Raw genomic sequence first — 17,124 nt, 5'->3', positions numbered from 1 at the left:
ATGCTTCTGTGGTATCAGCTGTCAACATAATCAAAAAGCCCAGCATGACCAGCCCTTGGTGCTTATCAGCCAATGGCCAGAGGCCACATGGACCACACAGCTCACAAAGACTGTCCAGATGGAGAACATGGAGGGATTCGTATTTCCATCCCGTGCCCACATGTCCCACTGTAACTACACTAGTTTGAGCAGCTACATTTTTTTCAACATTCCTTCACTCAGAGGCTGTCACAAGAGCCTCACAGACACCAACACCAGGTACATTAGCTGAGTGTGTCAGAGCTGATCCTCTTCAGATATGGGATGAAGGTACACGCACCCTCACAGGTACATATAAGGAGCCAAAAACCTCAGGTTGTAACTAACTTCCCTGCAACGCTAACGGGAAAGCCAGCTCGACAGTCACCTCTTGTTTTGTGTCAAGTTGGACAAGAGCTGCCCACACAGATGCTGCTGCACTGCACGTGGCTTACCTGAGTGCATGAATCTCAGAAGTTACTGCAGAACTTCCTTACGTGTGAGAGGCTGGTATCACTACTCCCCACAGCAGCGTCTGTATGTACACCCCTGTGCACACACACACGGATGAGGAACTGTTTCCTCAGCCACACTACTACTTACCTGAATAGACACAACATTTCTGCTCCTCACAGACAGCAAGACAATTAAAAAATGAAGTGCATTAGAAGAAATCCTTATGGAGAGTCCAAACTGCAATAATATAATCTCTGATTATCACAAACACATACAAATAAAAGTTTGCCATTAGAAGTGCAGTTTTAGCGACCAGAGAGGTAGCCTTTGTCTGAACTGTTTGACATTTCTCACAAGCACTGCTATATGTTTTGAAAATACTCAATTCTCTTCTCTATGAGGAAACCAGAGAGACAATGTTCTATTAACTACCCTTCCACATTTACTTTTTCAAATTGTAAGATACATTCCAACTTTTTACAAAAGTGTGGAGGTTTATTTTTAACAAGCTTAAAAGATAATACATTAAAGTAATTAAATATGCTGAGTAAATCTCTTTTGGAAATAGTTAATAGGCTTACTGTGGCTTGTGATGCCAACCGAACATATGACAAAAGGGGACTCTTCAACACACACTAAAGCGACCAGTAAACAAAATCTGCATCATGACTAGAACTGCTTTTTGCAACTAGTAACAGTGATTCTCCTATCTTGTTCTGGATTACAATGAATAGTCTTCATATTTTAATGACAAACCTCAAATTTGTTTTTTTCCTTCAAGATTCTAAAGCCAGATTCCGTGTTCAAAACTTCTCTTTGCAGTGCCTGTTGAGCTAACACATTCTAGGACTGTATTTAATCATATGCAAAACATACACACTGTTCGTCTGATGCGTATTTACTCACAGAGACCTCTTCTACTGTTCACCCTTAACATTGCAGCAATTCTCATGTGTGGCGTGGTGGAGGCCACCAGGGCAGCTAAGGAGTGTGTGCCCCCCGGAGGGGAGCAGGGAGGAAGAAGCAAGAGGTACTTACTGGCAGATTGTTGCAATGCTTGAGGGGGAAATGCATATTTTTCTTAATTTCACATTCAAGATCAACTCCTCTTTAAAATGCAAATTTTACTCATTTCTGTAATGGCTTTCTGTATTTTCTGGATGTGAATCCAGATCAGAATTAACTATAAATCAAGCCAGAAGTGACCAGTAAGATGGAAAAGCCAAAAGCAGTCCTCATCAGACTGTACATGCAATTACATAAACAGAGGAATAAGGAATGTCACCTTTAAAGGTGACCCTAAGCAGCTACTTTCATCATTAAGCTTCCACTTCATACCCTCCGTAAAGGAATTTTGCATTATTTCCCCCACCTATTCCTGCACTCCGAGCAGCTTTAACTACCCCTCACAGAAAATATCCTATAAAGGACAGACAGTAGCCTGCAACATTAAAGCACTTTAACCATAAGAGCACTAAGTTTGAGAATATTAAATGGGCAAAAGATGCAAATGCAAACAAGTAATTTACGCAAAAATTAATGAAAGTAATTTCTGTGGTTGAGATCTCTTATATGACCTTAAGGCACTCTACATTTATTAATAAAGCTTTGTCTCTTGTAATTTCATACTTGTGCCCTCTCATGATTTAGACACTGAAATTCCAAAATAAATCAGCTCTGGTAAAGATCTGCATTATTAAAATAAGTCTTCCCAACTCTCATGTCTTTCAATCAGCTTCTGAGCAGAGCCAATCCAACAGGCTGGCTAGTCAAAGAAAAATCAAACAAATGACGCAAGCCATTCAGAAACCGACCTATCCTGTTCGTTTCTTGTTTTCCCCAATGAAAATATATACATCTAACTGCTTTCTTATTAGCTGAGATACACAATAGAGCTAGTTCTAGTGCATTAATTTACTAACTATACATCAGAATAATCAAAGAATGTAACACATCTTTGTTACTCTGTTCTCTATTAAAGCAGCAGAAGAAACAAAAAAAGGAAGCAACCAAATGCTCACAAAACATCAGTAATCAGTGAATAACAGACTACCTTATTTACAGTGGAACATCCAGTTATTTTTAATGTGGTTACTTGAAATATATCAGTCAATGATTTTAGAAAATTACTCATCTAAATGCAGTGGCATCATTGTTTTGCCTAGCAATTCATTTAATCCAAATGTGGCGTCAGAGCCTTTTACCAGACACAATAAAGCAGTACCTTTAAAAAAAAACCCAGAACACACGGCAAAAGCCAAACTTAGTTTTATTTTTCATATTTACATATACAGAAGCTTTTGCATTAAAAAACTTGAAAACCAAGTAATCTGTACATATAATACAGCAATTTCAGTCTTCATGAATAGAATCTTAAAATTTCAAGTCAATTTTAAAATCATTATATTAAATAAACCAGCATTAAAATCCAAAAAATGGGGACGAGGATGAAGAGGAAAATAATGACCACATAACATTTGCATTCTGCCCTTCACATGTATCATTTATGCCCACTGAACATTTGTTCTCAGTGTAACTTGAAAAACCTCCAAATTCTGAGTTTCTTTCACTTGTCTGAAATAACTCCAATAAGGTCTGCAGTTGTAAGCTACAAGTGCTTCTCTTCTCATCAGGAACAGACAGTCTATCTGAATTCTTTACACACAACTCCATATTCTGTTTCTGGGTTTCTCTTTTATTCCTTCTCAAGTTAAGGTTCACTTTCCTGTGCAGCTTTCCAGACGGTGAATTGTGGGCAGTGCTGGCAGCTGATACATGAAGTTCTTTGTTCACAGCAGTATCAGATATCTCAGCCTCCAGAATGACATTGTGCTGCATTAGTTGATGATTATCACATAAATCGTGATGTTTCTTGACAAACGTAGGATTGGCATCTGTTTTTTTCAAACACTTTGCTGGTAGGACTACTGAATTATTTAATTTTCGTTTCTGCTGTAATAAGTGTTTGTCTTTTTCACTAAAATCTGTAACTTGGGCACGAGAATATAAATTAACCATTCCTTCCTGAAAACACTGTACATTCTTTTTACTTTCATCTGGTTCCAGTATATCCTTGCTGAATGGCTCAGAAGCTCGAGACAAGTTTTCTGTGCACACTTCATCAGTTTTCTGAAAGGGTGGTTGTATGGAATTTGATGATACAACAGTCTCTCTTAACTTCACAGCACAGGAGCAGTCAGTCTCAGTATTTTCATTCTTAATTCTGAACTTGCTTTTGACTTCTGAAGGTTGTGATGGGTGATAATAAAGAACTGAATAGACAGATGTAGAAACAGGGGTAGGTATTGGCACAGAATTTGATTGTACTTCTGCAGGTTGGTGATCCAGTTTGAGTGCCTGCATTGCAGTGTCCTTCCAGGAGTAAGTTTTCAAAGCAGTGCATTGCCTTTTCAGTCGCTCTTTCAGCTCATCTGGTCTGGTTATTTTTCCAATAATAGGAGAAAAATATCCCATGCCACATTTTGTCCTACAATGAAAAAATTTAAAAATACCAACATAAAAAAATAAACAACCACATAAAAAAACCCCATGCAACATAACTCCATGTGCAACTTATTCTAGAAAAGCAGCTGAACTGACAAAGGAGGTTTTGTTTTTACTCCTCAATGAAAGATATTCTATTCTATTTCTACAGGAGCTGAGTGCCTTATAGTTTTGGTGTTTTCTTACTGATTTCTACAGCTCATGAAGTTGTTTTAAAAACACAAGTAGTATAGCATTTCAGTAAATCTCAATTTACAGTGGCATTAAGAACAAAAAAGTTATGAATATAATGCAATGACTACAAATACTTACAAATATTCTATGATATATACACACAAAATTAGCATGATTTTCTTGACAGGTAACAACTCTGAGTATTTTGAAATCACAAAAGAAATAAAGGCTTGCTTTATTAGGCTATCATTCGTTTGATTCCATTTGCATTTCCTTTGATTTTGCTAAGAATATCTTTATTTCTTCATTACTTGTCTTTTTTTTTAATAAATAAACAAGAAAGTTATTCCTTATCTCCTGACTCATTTCCAAAAAATTAGAGCAACCTTGAATAGTGTTACTGATTCACTTAACAAAGACCCTAGTGCCTACAGTCCAAGACACCAAACGAGCCTTTCTCATCCTTTAAAGCACTTGAACGACAAAGAAAGGAACATTTGCCTTCTCTGTCCTGCACAGGCAGCACAGAAGCTAAGAGGTTTAGAGTACAGGTAGGAAGTTTTCCCACATGTAAGCAGACCAGATTGACTGATTCACTGTCCTTAGACTACTGAATATGACAGAAAGCATTTAGAGCAAGATGTCCAGACACTGCTGTCTTTCTGTTAGCAATATTTCAGTACAGTAGATTTTGTGTTACAGGAGCTGAAGATAAGTAGGACAACTTCTGGCAACTTTCAGTCTCGTCTTTCTCTGATTTCACCTGCACTTCTGATTTTTTTCCCCCTCTAAGTTCTGCTTTACAGAACTGATTTGTCACATACAACCTCACTGAAAGTTTCCATGATTTATTTTAGCCTTAAAACCATGAATTTATCCTGTTCGATACAGCTCAGGAATTTCAGAACTATCTTTATGTTCAATGGCCTGACTCACAGTCTTTAGAATTTACAACATGTAACTCACCTTTTTATTTTTCCTGTATCGTCATCTTTGTATGCAACAAACTCATAAACTAACTTTGAGATTATATCATCAACAACTTTATACTGTGTGCTTTGTGCAAAATTTCGGTGCCGCTCACTTTCAAGATGCTGCAATGAAGAAAAAAACATTATATAAATCTAATATTACAGATATGAATATACAAGTCAACAGTACAATGAGGAGCAAGTAAATACTATTCATTTACTACTAGCATCTCTAAGACATCAATTACTATTGCCTTCAGCTATCAGAGACAGAAGCAGCAATTAAGAATTAAACCTAACATGGGAAAATATACTAATTTGCTCATTATTTAGAAAAATATTTTAAAATAAAAATTACAGAGAAACCTCTGGTGATACCACATTAAAGAGATAATGCTATCAAACCATATACTTGACATTTCACATACTGTTTGCAGATCTTCATATTTCTTCCCACAACATTCACAATATCCTCTCTTTTTTTTGTCCTTCTGAGGAAACTGAGCAGGCATTCCACAATCCTTGTCACTGTTTATTTTGTTTCTGTTAAGAGAATATTAATCAATCTTAAATATGGAACTAAGTGCTCAACTTGCCCCTCACAGTATGTTCATTCTTACTAACTTAAAAAAAAAACAAAACAAACTTTTATTTCCTCTTAAACTATTTACTTTATTTTAGTCAACACTTTAAAAAAAACCCAAAGACTTATGCATAGATTTAAAAATCAAACAAACAAAACCCAGAAACATTTACTGCAAGAAGACAGGCAGACCCAGTGGAATTATATGTAAACACAGAACATCCAGGTTAGTATAGACATACTACTATCACTGACTAAGAATAAATAATAAAAAATTGCTAAACAAATAAAAATCAAAGGAAGTCTCTGTGAATAGTTGATAAAACCGAAATTAGAAACAGTGAAAATAGATTTTAACACCCACTGTTGGCCATACATAATTTTGAATAAGCTGACCAAATGCCATTTTTCCTGTTTTTCTAGGCAAAGGCTAAGTGGGAATGCAAAAAAATGAACCTAAAGTTCTTCCTGGACATTAATATATAAAGAAGTTTTCAACAGCTGCTCCATGATCGTCAGAATCCTCATCTGGGAAGAACTATTGCTTGCTGCAATCCACTATTAAACCACCTAAGCTTGATATGCCAGCAGCAAAGCAGTCATCAATTGCTACTTCCTTTTTTCTTTGAATGAATAGCTCCATCTTCCTGTTCCAGTGCTTCAAAAATCACTGGCAGATTGTACCAAGTATCTGCATAGATGTAAGCTCAGGACTTTACATCTAAAAATCTGTCTTGAAAAATCTTTAGCTTACAAAGCATAGTATTGTTAACACCCTGGCCCAGCATTTCTTGGGTTCCCCAGGACAGGGCACTCTAGTGTGTGAATTAACTGTTAGAGCAGCCTTCACACCTTCCCTCTGGAAAACAGTATCACAGAGAACCAGGAAAGCAGGACAGAAGCAATAGAATGGATCATCTGAAGACTGATTAAGTCTGCAGGTCTTGTCCAATGCAGAAACAATTAGAACTAACAACTTTGCTTCAACAAGTTTTTCTTGCAGGTAAAGACAAAAGAAGTGAACATTCCCTTCTCTCTCCCAAAACTGACATCAGTCATATTCACCTGCTGAGTGACCGTTTTCCCATCTAATGTCTCTTTCGTATGTGCCCAACTGAAATATTAATTAGGAATATTTATTCAAACATAAATCCTGAAGTTTTTAATATATCATATTCCTTAATAAATCTAAACAAAAACTACCTTTTTAGTTTTTTTATGCTTTAAAAAGAATGGGCCTTTCCAACATCCTTTGAAGAGACACCACCAGAAACTGCCTTATCAATACAGCAGTAACCCCTGCAATATATGGTTTTTGCCTTTTCATACTGCTACCTTCCTTGCAATTTAAGGAAAAAAAAAGGCAAAAAAAGCCCCATGGCAATATCAACTGAAACCTCCAGCACTGTGTTACAGTCAAGACTGGACAGAACTGTGGAGAAGCCACTTCATAAAGAAATCAGGTATCACACCTAAGTAAGTTTTCAGCCCCAAGGACAGAAAAGCAGCAACTTACTAAATACAGAAACTTCCACATATAGCAAAGCTACCCTTCACCTAAATATATTTAGTCTCTCATATGAATCAATTTTAGAAGTCAATGAAAAAAGCTAGGTAGAAAAAAATTTAAAACCCCACACTGATTCACAAAAACCAATTAATTAAGACTTTTAAATAGTTTCAAATCATAAAAGTGATTTGCTGAAGTTCTAACTGCATCTGTAATGCTCAAATAGAGCATGAATGCCAAAATGTATCACAGAAACACCTGCTGTAAAGCCAGCTGCAATTCTGCTGGGCAGCTGGCATCCACTTTTCATCTTTGAAGAGTTGAAGCAGTATTAGCAGTCTATCTAATTGCTATAAATTATCAACAACATACACCCTTTATCAGCAATGGTTAGGCACTGTGATTGAATATCACTGCTTTAATAAATTCAACTACTTATTTCAGCACTATATAGACAAATACAAAAGGAGTCTTAAGAAACTCACTTCCTGTGAAATACTTACTGAACAGCATCCAAGATGAGGACAGAGAAGAAATCAGTGGCAGAAAGGAAAAAAATATCTTATGCTGAGCCACAGTGAAAGGAGAAGACCACATTTTTGGATGTATGCATCTGTATGCCCAAAAAAAAGGACTAAAGACAGAATAAAGAGGGTACAGATAGAGAGACGGACACCAACAGTGCAGAAAATACATCAGATGAGACATGGCTAATAGTATTAAATAGCACAGGAAATTAGAAGACAAGCAATTATTTTGGAACACAATTAATTATGGGACAATTCAGAGAACAACCCTCTCCTCTACCCACACCTCAATAAAATAAAGTTTTCAACAAACCTTTCCTTGGACTGAGTTGGCTTTTGACCACAAGGATACTTCTTCTCCACCTCAAATGGACTATACGGCTTTGGAACACAATAGTTCAGAAACGGAAAACTCAGTAACTGCAGATAAAATGGTCGGTACTGGCTGTATTAACACAAAACAAGTGCATGAGAATCATCAAAACCGGAAAAAAGGCTTCATTGCATACATTACTCCAGATCCAAAATCTTGACAAATGTTTCTCTTTTACATATGACATACACAGAATGCTAAGCAGACAAATATCTTAGAATAAGTCATTCCTTCAGTTTCCATATCTGTCTTAACCATTACTTGGGATATGACTTGTGTGCCTATTAGTTGTTGTGAATTGGGTAACCAATAAACCCAAGAACAATTTCAACAACAGTGCATTTTGTGCTCCTGAGAAGTAGCTACAGTAGTTCCCAATATACAATGTGCTTTTAAAATTATTTTCTTTTTAAAAAAATAATCAATTAACCATTCAAAATAAAAAAACTTTTTCACTTTTCAGAAGAATAATATTCCTGTACACCACTGTACTTTCAGAGATACCAGAACTAGCAATCATACCAGTGCTCTGAATAGATTAAGAACTTCTAAAATAGGGCATGTCAAAAGTTCCCATACTAAATAATTACTTGACTGCTGATGGCAGAGTTCAGTCTGATTTTTCCCCCATATTACTATTATAAGCTACCCAGGCAAAACTACAAGAGCAAGTCTGGAAAACATAATAGTAATAGCAAAAGATGACTTTCTGCTTCTGAACTGTTCCTTATATTGCATAAACATTAAAAATCATTATGTAACATGAACATTTAGAAGTGTTTCAAGTGTTTAATATTGCACTACATGTGAAATTAATATATATTTATATATGAATTTCTTACCCTTACAACTCTATTGTTCCAATTCTCCCCACTATCCCCATGTCCCTCATACCTATTGCACCAACTCAGTGTACAACCAGGTTTAGATCTCTTTTCTCAATTTGGGAAAGGACCAGAGAAATCAGACCCAAGAATTTAGCACTTATAAACAATATCAGGAGTTAGTTAGGAACTTAAAGGTGCAAATTACACTATGCAGAATCAAACTATTTTTACAATTCATTTTTCTCTCAACTTCTGGCTAACTGGCATTTTCTTACACAACAAAGACTGACTGATTGTAGGACCATAAAGATGTGAAATTTTTCAAGGCTTAAAGTATTAAATCTCATGCTACTGTGGATACTGAAATCCAATTAATAGCTTGTAATTTTTCATTCTAAAAAGAAATGATTGAACATGAAACTAAGGCTAATTTGAATTCATTATTTTAACTAACAACTTATTTTTCCTTACATCTAAAGAGTCTCAGCAGGAGATGAATGTGATTGAGTTGGAACTACAAGAGTGGAATTCAGTACGCAAAGTTTTATTGGTCTTTTAGGCTACAGGATATGGATCTCAGGAAAGATGTAAAGGTTTATGATTCCCTTTCATTTCTTGGTAGGAAGTAACCCAAAGAACCCACTCTCATGATCTACAAACCAGAATCACCCATTAACTTGCCACTTCAATCACCTCCTGCAAATACTCCCTACTATGCTCCTACTTGCTCAATCTCATTTGGTGGCTAAAGATATTTGTATGTCACTTTACCTGACATCTGAAGTCAGGAAAGTGAAAGGAATTGAGATTCAAGGACACACTTCCTCAAGTAATTCTGAATTACTCAGTTTGAGAATCACATTACTAAATGTATGAAGAGAAGACTTACCGACTCCTATCTTCCACCCTGATAAATGGACTTTTCAGTCTACCTGCTCAAAGGGGGGAAAAAGGAAATCAACAGAGAATTATATTTTATCATTTATCAGGTTGCTCCAGTAGCTTAATAAATAAGCAGACTTTATTTTAGAACTCATTATGTATAGGTTTTGACAAACTTGATTTTCACAAAGTTTCTCTACATGCTTCTCTTGGACATACAAACTGGAGTATGGCACCACATTTGACCACAAGAGAACAATGTAGCACATTTTTAAGCATTCAGAAAATAAGTCAAGCCAGAAAACTCTATTTTGAAGTACTTACTTTTTGACTTTTGAGCAGTAACGTGTTTTCCCTATTGAAAAAACAGAGATAGAATAAAATCCCTTTATTATTCTGCATTGTACTTAAATATTTAGCTGTAGATAATTTAAGTTATGAGAGTCTCCCTGTGTTAATCATGACTTCATACACTCATGATGAATTTTTCAGGAAACTGAGCTCATTAGTACTTTGAAACACAGTAACATGTTTCCCAAAGAAGTATTTCTTTCTACACTGAAAAAAAGAAGTGCTCTCCTTCAGATGCCTCAATTTATTTTTTCTAAAGGCAAATCTAAGTAAAGAAACCCTGAAATGTAAATTTACACCCTGAAAATACCTTGCCATGGTTGAAAATTGAGTCTTTAATACAGGTAACATTTTTACAACACTTTGTAAATCCTAATTAACTGCAAGCTGCAAAATGCCACCAAAACTTGCAGAACAGCAAGTATCTCCAATTAAAACAATTCTTTTCATTTGAATGGATTTACATAGGCTGCGTCTTTTATTATTTTTAGCAATGAAGACTAAAATTGAGAGGAATATTTTGTCTTCAGAAAGAAGTGAAATCTACATTCAAGCATCAGTTGTTAAAAGTAATTGATTCTGGTAAAAGTACAAACTCATTTCAGACTATTTGGAACAACCCCCATGAACACAGTGATGATTTGGCAGAGGATTTTATGTGGTCTCGAAAATGTATCACTAGCCAGTATTACATTCCAAAACAGCATAACACCTGCTGGGTAGTTTGGTTCCATTTACTTATTGGGCCCCATGGTAAACTAGACAATTGTACAAATTAAAGAGCAATTGCAGATGGAGCACACAAGAGCTACAAGCTTTAATTCCTCACTACATCATAGACTAAAAACCTGAGAGAAGGGGATTTTCACTCACTAACTCCACATACCTGGCAAAACAGCTTCAAGAAGCTTTATGCTCATTCTCTATGAAGGAAGAGTTGTAGATTCCTTATAGAGACAGCATCTCCAGGAAACATAACTATGATTTTTCAAAATGGTCCATGAAAATGGAAGAATTTCAAATCACTGTGTCACAGGGAAAATTATACAAGGCAACATAGCCACCAACTACATCATACTAAACAACAATACATTTTGATTTTGGACAATTACTTCTGAGATAGGCAGAACGGAAATTTCAGACAGTTCAGCACTTCTGACTCTTAGATATCCTTTGCAAGAACACAGCTCCACACACTATGGAATTAATGCTACTAAGTAAGTTATTTTTAAATAACGTTGAAATATACAGCAAATACTTTGTATTTACAAAGATGTTTTTTAAATCAATTCACAAAACATAGTGAATTGCTAGTGAAAAACTGAAAATGACAAATACCTTCGTTAAAATAAAATCTACAAGCTTCACAGTAGGCAGTACTTTGTACTTAGTGTTTTCTTAGTTAATGAAACAAATGGCATTTTTACAAATGGCAGAAAGGCACTTACCACATCTTTAGAAGAACTGCCTGCTCTTTTGATTAGATAGAGCTCCCTTTTCTTTTGTTCAATGCAATTCTTAACATCTGGCAAAAAGTGGGAGAATTATACTCAGTTGACTCAATTTTTATATGTTTGACATAATTTTTAGTATTTTGAATTCAACAAAAGAACAGTTAAATGAATGTTACACGTTCAAGTCAGGCTTCATCTAACAAAAATATTTACCATCAATATGAAGTATCTTCACTCCCCAGCTCAGTGCATTGGACAGTATGCTACCAGAGGGGATTAAGTCCTGCAAGCAATAAATTACATTAATAATCTTAAATAATACATAGTAATTACTTAAAATAATTAAAAATGTAACATGCAATATGAAAGCTGAGATTAAAATGCAGATGCTTTGCTTCTAGCCAAAAGAATACTCTCTTAGACTCCTCTTCTGTCTCTCTCTGTATTACAGCACCTCACCATCACAAGAATACATTTAACCTTCAGAAAACCCCAAAATTGCTCTTTATGATCACATTTTATAGTAAGACTTGAAGACTGAATTTATACATTACCTTCATGAGCACCTCTCTAATGCTAGTTATATTAGCAACCTTGACAAATTTTCTACTTGTCCTAAGACTCCACAGTTTCAATTCTTCAGGAAGTACCCAGAAAACATACCTGACACTTGACTTAGGACAATCCCTCAACTTTTGCCTCAGCATTCCATGACTGACTTCTCTCTAAACCACTAAGACTACTGCTTATTTTCTAGAAAAACAAACCACCAAGGATCTGAAGCACAAGTTTGTTGATTATTTGGCTTACCTGTTCTTTGATTGCTTTTTCAACCAAGGACTTTCCTCTGCTCATACGTATCTACATTAAAACAGAAACACATTTGTAGTGAAGAGAGATAATTTACATTGCTCTTAACAAATACATCTGTTAGCTACAAGGGTCTCCTTTTGTTCATTCTACTGCTAATTTTTCAATTATGTGTATTTTTCACACAGGGTTATGATTGATAGAGTCAAAGGGAAAAAAACCCAAAACCAAAAAATCCTCAACAACTAAGCATTTTCAGCCAAAGAAGGCCACTGCAATATTAGTGCTGGAACAAAGCAGATGGTGGGAATAAGCAGCCAGTGACACACCAAAATTTGAGGTTTCATCAGCTGGACTTGTGAAAATTATAGTCATGAATATAATCATAGCCTCTGTCTTATCCTCTGCTTTTCTATCACCAGTGCATTTCCTTTTTCTACTTTTTGCTGTTTATTCATAATGAGCTGCCCTCCTCTATCCAGGATGTTTACAAAATGAGGTGACCTCACCTACGCAATACGAAGACCAGTCTGCAGCCTGGTCATGTTTCTAAATAAGCACCATACATATAGTACAGCTAATTATTTTCAACCGTATTTTGAAAGGACTCAAGACTCGCCCATGTAAGAAACTTTACATAAACCTGCATAAATTCGGATACTAACTGTTGCAATTAATGTGATGCCCTAAGAAAGAGCTCAGAAAAACTTAGTATTCATAATGCTTAATTTTAATTATTTCCTACTACTATAAGTGAGTGTTTCTGCAGATATCAGCATTAACAACAACAAATCAGCCAGATTTTAATAGGCTGTGTTGCTAAAGAGACAGGAATCACTGGATGTCATCACATGCCTGATCCAGCTGTCAAACGTGACATCAATGTTTAAGTCAGACATACTACATTAGAACATATTTTAGTGTGCTCTGCTTATTTGCAAAAATGGGTCCTTTTTAAACTTAGTTTCAAAAAATTTGCTGAATTAGTTTGAATTAGTTAAGTTTAACAAGTTATCCTGAATAAATGTAAAAGAACGTTTCAAAGAAAAACCCTTACACCCAAGGAACTGCTGCCACTTTTAGAAAACAAAATGGGAGAAAAATTGTAAGAGCATATCCCATGGGTTGCACCTGATTTGCAGTATTATTACTGTGAAACTTACTGTATCTACTATCTTAAATGAACTTCCATCCTGTCGATCTTTTCGGTTGCTAGGATGAGGTGAACCATTTCCTCCATTAGGTGCAGATTCTGGACTAGGAACAGGAGAAATCTGGCCAAGAGTTGGTGCAAATTTTGCCTCCTTTTTATTAGTCACCAGATAGTTGATATCTTTACTAAGAAAACTATCCACTCTCTAAATATAAAGGCATAAAACAAATAATTATTTCAGGACAATAGATCAGTAACTCAATTTTACATAGAATATTTTAAAAGAAAGATATAAAACTTCTAAAACAATTAAGTTCAAAAACACTGAATTAACCAGAAAATATTTTCTAAATATCCGGATGACAATTAAGTTGTACTAGCATCTTACCAGTCACAAATTCTAATTTGAATTTCTTAATTTTGTAATCATCATCAAAAGAGTTTTGCTTTCTTTTGATTATTACTATTTTTTACTATCTATCTGTAATACTTTCCAATTACAAGAATGCAAACACTGCCTTAAGGAATAACAGAACTAATTCAAGGAAAACAACTCTCTCTAATTTTAGTAAACAGAAATTACACAGAAGTGTTCAGCTAAGCTTAAAGGCACATGTTTTTAAATATAATTTAGTCTACAGGAAGCTATAAATTTACTGAGTTTAGAATCAGCAGAAAAACTAAAATTTCAGGATAGCTACCACGTTTCACACCTAGCTTTCATAACACTTCTCAAAAAAGTAAAGTCTTAAGTAAGTTCATATTGTCATACTCAGCAATATAAAACTGTGGTCATTCTGCACTTACTCTCTTCCATTTTGCTCCTTCATTCTCCTTCATTGCCAATTACAGTGTGATTAGCAGCTATCTACCTTGTTATTTCATGTTAGATTGTATAGTTTGAGATATTTTCCTCTTTTCCACTAATCAGTGTGGAAAGCACAAATCACACAGCTTGAAACTGTGCCTTTCAATTCTGCTCTATGTATCTTTTACAGAAACAGGATATACAGAGAGAGGCACTTCTAAGTGCACTCCACACACGTAACAATGAAACATGTGATAATTGATCATGATACTGTTGAGCACCTCAGGTTGAGGCATTTACTCCTCAGAATAAGCAAAAAAACAAACTTCCATTTCAGTCTGAGTTTTGACCTTACTTTTCACATATGAATTCCTAAATTTTGGTTTAGAGAGAAAGACAAACAACAGCATACACTTATTTGATGTTAAATGTAAAACTGCACTGAACTCAAAACTGTTATTGCTACTCCTTACTGACAATATGATTTCAGACAGCACCTTGATTTACAAGGACCAACTTCATAAAGTTCAACTTCATAAGTGTCCCTCTGAGGTCAAAGAAGCATTGCCAAAGCAATGTTCAGAACAGCTAGCAATTTAAGCACATCCCTTCTGCCTCTGTGCTTAAGAGGTTTAGCAATACATGTAATTATTATTATTATATCCTGTATTTGCTTGTATCAAAGAGTTCCTTTCATAGAGAAAGGAGAATAAGGAAAAAAATTAGTAAGACGCTTATAAAATTTATTATTTAAGTAAGAGTATTCAAAAACACTAAGTCTGTGCAAAAAGTAGTTAGTGAAGTTACTGACTTACAGAAAACATATACAAAACTCTTTCTTTAATCTCTTTAGGTTCAGCTGAACACTGTTAGTTGTAACATGTAACCATGTCAAAATAGCACAGAAGAAAAATCACCTCAAACAATGAAACCTAATAAATTTGGATAAAATTTTAAGCCAGGTGAATAATCAACAGAAAACAAAACTTTCTAATAAGAACTTTTGTTCCAATCAGTAAAGCAGCTTCTCTTGAAAACTCACAGAATAATTTGTTGACAAGCTCAATGTTTGCACTGAAGTTTAAGACAAACATAGAAAAATAAGACCTCATCTCAGATAACTACTGTTAACATTAAAATGTAGTTACTAGAACACAAAAAAGCATTCCACATGTGCACATTTTCTTCCAGGTTCATACAAGGCTCTATTATTAACTTACCCCTCCCAGCTCTTTGAGGTCCTTGCCTAACTTTTCAGAGATCACATTTGATGGGATATCGAGGTAAAACACCTTCCCAGTGAGTGGCTTAAATTTGAGTTTCTCTGGTTTTCCTGTATCTTTTTTCACATTCTTCAGGGAAGATCTTATCTTTTCTGGTTTTGCTTGTATTCCATCTGCTGGGAAAAAAAAAAAGGCAATTTAAACAGAACTGGACTTTGGTTTTATTTCTGAAAGGGAAAATTCCTAAATTATGGAAATGGATGGAGCAAGCTTCCATAGAACGGCTTGGGCTGGAAGGGACCTTAGAGATCATCTCGTTTCAACCCCCTTGCCATAAACAGGGACACCTTTCACTACACCACGTTGCTCAAAGCACAATTCCACATATTGGTTTTACACTGGTTTTCCTTCCTCACTGAGTTACTCCTACTTGCTTTTCTTTTAGAGAAGCTCAAGACAATGAGAGCTGCCACAGGAAGTGAGCAGGCCTCTTCTGGAGACAATAAGGCAACATGCAAAACAGTCCCTCCGTTAAGTATTCCTTCCGTCCCTGAAACAGTCTTAGATAGGAAAGGGAGCAGAACTACTACTCATGCTGCAAAACCCTCTAAGTAAGGTCTGCGAGCACACTAAACAACGCAGGAATAGCAGTCAGTTTTGTGGGATCTGGAAGATTAAAAAACCCTAGAGAAATAAGAAAATGAGGAGACCTAGGTTAGTGTAACTAATCCAGAATCTAAACAGAAAAGATGGATGATATGAAAACGTGCAAGGAAAATTCTGTAGATGATCACGGATTAAATATGGTGTTATACTACCACACGCATGCCAGGGCCGTTCAAAAATTAACACTCTAAACACCGGAATTAATATGGAAGCACGCATATTAAACCTCTCAGGGATAACCAAAAGTTTGGAGCGCGTTAGCAGCACTGCAATAGCAATGAAGAGTCTCTCTCGCAAAGCGGGTGCGCTCTCACACCTCAGGCCCAAGGAGGCCCCCCTATACAAATACCAGCAAAGCCCTGCCCGGGGGGAGCAGCTCGCCCAGCAGCGGCCCAGCCATTTCCCACACACCAGGGCCACGCTTTTACGTTTAACTCCTCGACCCACGCCAAGGCCCTTCCAGCTGCCGCCCGCCCGCAGCGCCAGCCCGAGGGCGGCCGGGCCCAGACCCGGCACGAGGCGGGCGGCGGCGCCTCACAGCCCGGCCGGGATGGCGGCCCCGGCTAAGAAAGGCCCGAACGGCGGCAGCTCCCCCGCGCTGCCCACAGCCCCCCGCCACTTACGGGGACGCGCTCCTTTGTCGGCGGCCTCGGCAGCGCTCGGCTTCATCTTCCCGCGGAGTCACATCGTGCTCGGCTCCGCCGGCACCCCCGATGGGCTCAGCCGCCCCACGCCCGCCTTCCCGCCTCGGCACTGCGGCTCTGCGCCCTCACCAACTGCCCGCGCGGGCCGGCCCCTCCCGCCGAGGGGCGGGCGGACGGCGAGGCGAGGCGG

General features: G+C 36.8%; 1 protein-coding gene across 4 annotated transcripts; it reads right to left on the bottom strand.

Annotated features, from left to right (window-relative positions):
- Window positions 1-2,726: 2,726 nt before the first annotated feature.
- Window positions 2,727-17,067, bottom strand: DBF4 (DBF4-CDC7 kinase regulatory subunit). 4 transcript variants are annotated; one of them, XM_088161281.1, is made up of 12 exons: window positions 16,914-17,067; window positions 15,622-15,797; window positions 13,604-13,798; window positions 12,441-12,491; window positions 11,844-11,913; window positions 11,625-11,701; window positions 10,150-10,180; window positions 9,833-9,878; window positions 8,057-8,188; window positions 5,552-5,666; window positions 5,119-5,246; window positions 2,727-3,961 (listed from the first exon to the last, which is right to left on the bottom strand). In XM_088161281.1, the coding sequence occupies exons 1-12, from the start codon at window positions 16,957-16,959 to the stop codon at window positions 2,896-2,898; spliced, it is 2,133 nt and encodes a 710-aa protein (XP_088017407.1). In that variant the 5' UTR covers window positions 16,960-17,067; the 3' UTR covers window positions 2,727-2,895. The 4 variants fall into 4 exon arrangements, with proteins under 4 accessions (XP_088017407.1, XP_088017411.1, XP_014731178.2 ...); XM_088161285.1 differs by having other exon boundaries at window positions 9,833-9,875; XM_014875692.2 differs by having other exon boundaries at window positions 15,622-15,800; window positions 16,914-17,066.
- Between the last annotated feature and the right edge of the window lie 57 nt (window positions 17,068-17,124).

This window comes from Sturnus vulgaris, chromosome 1 (genome assembly GCF_052056855.1).
Source record: "Sturnus vulgaris isolate bStuVul1 chromosome 1, bStuVul1.hap1, whole genome shotgun sequence".
In the NCBI taxonomy this organism is placed as follows: domain Eukaryota; kingdom Metazoa; phylum Chordata; class Aves; order Passeriformes; family Sturnidae; genus Sturnus; species Sturnus vulgaris.
The sequence above is the reverse complement of the archived record's forward strand: the minus strand, read 5'-3'. Positions and strand labels throughout refer to the sequence as shown.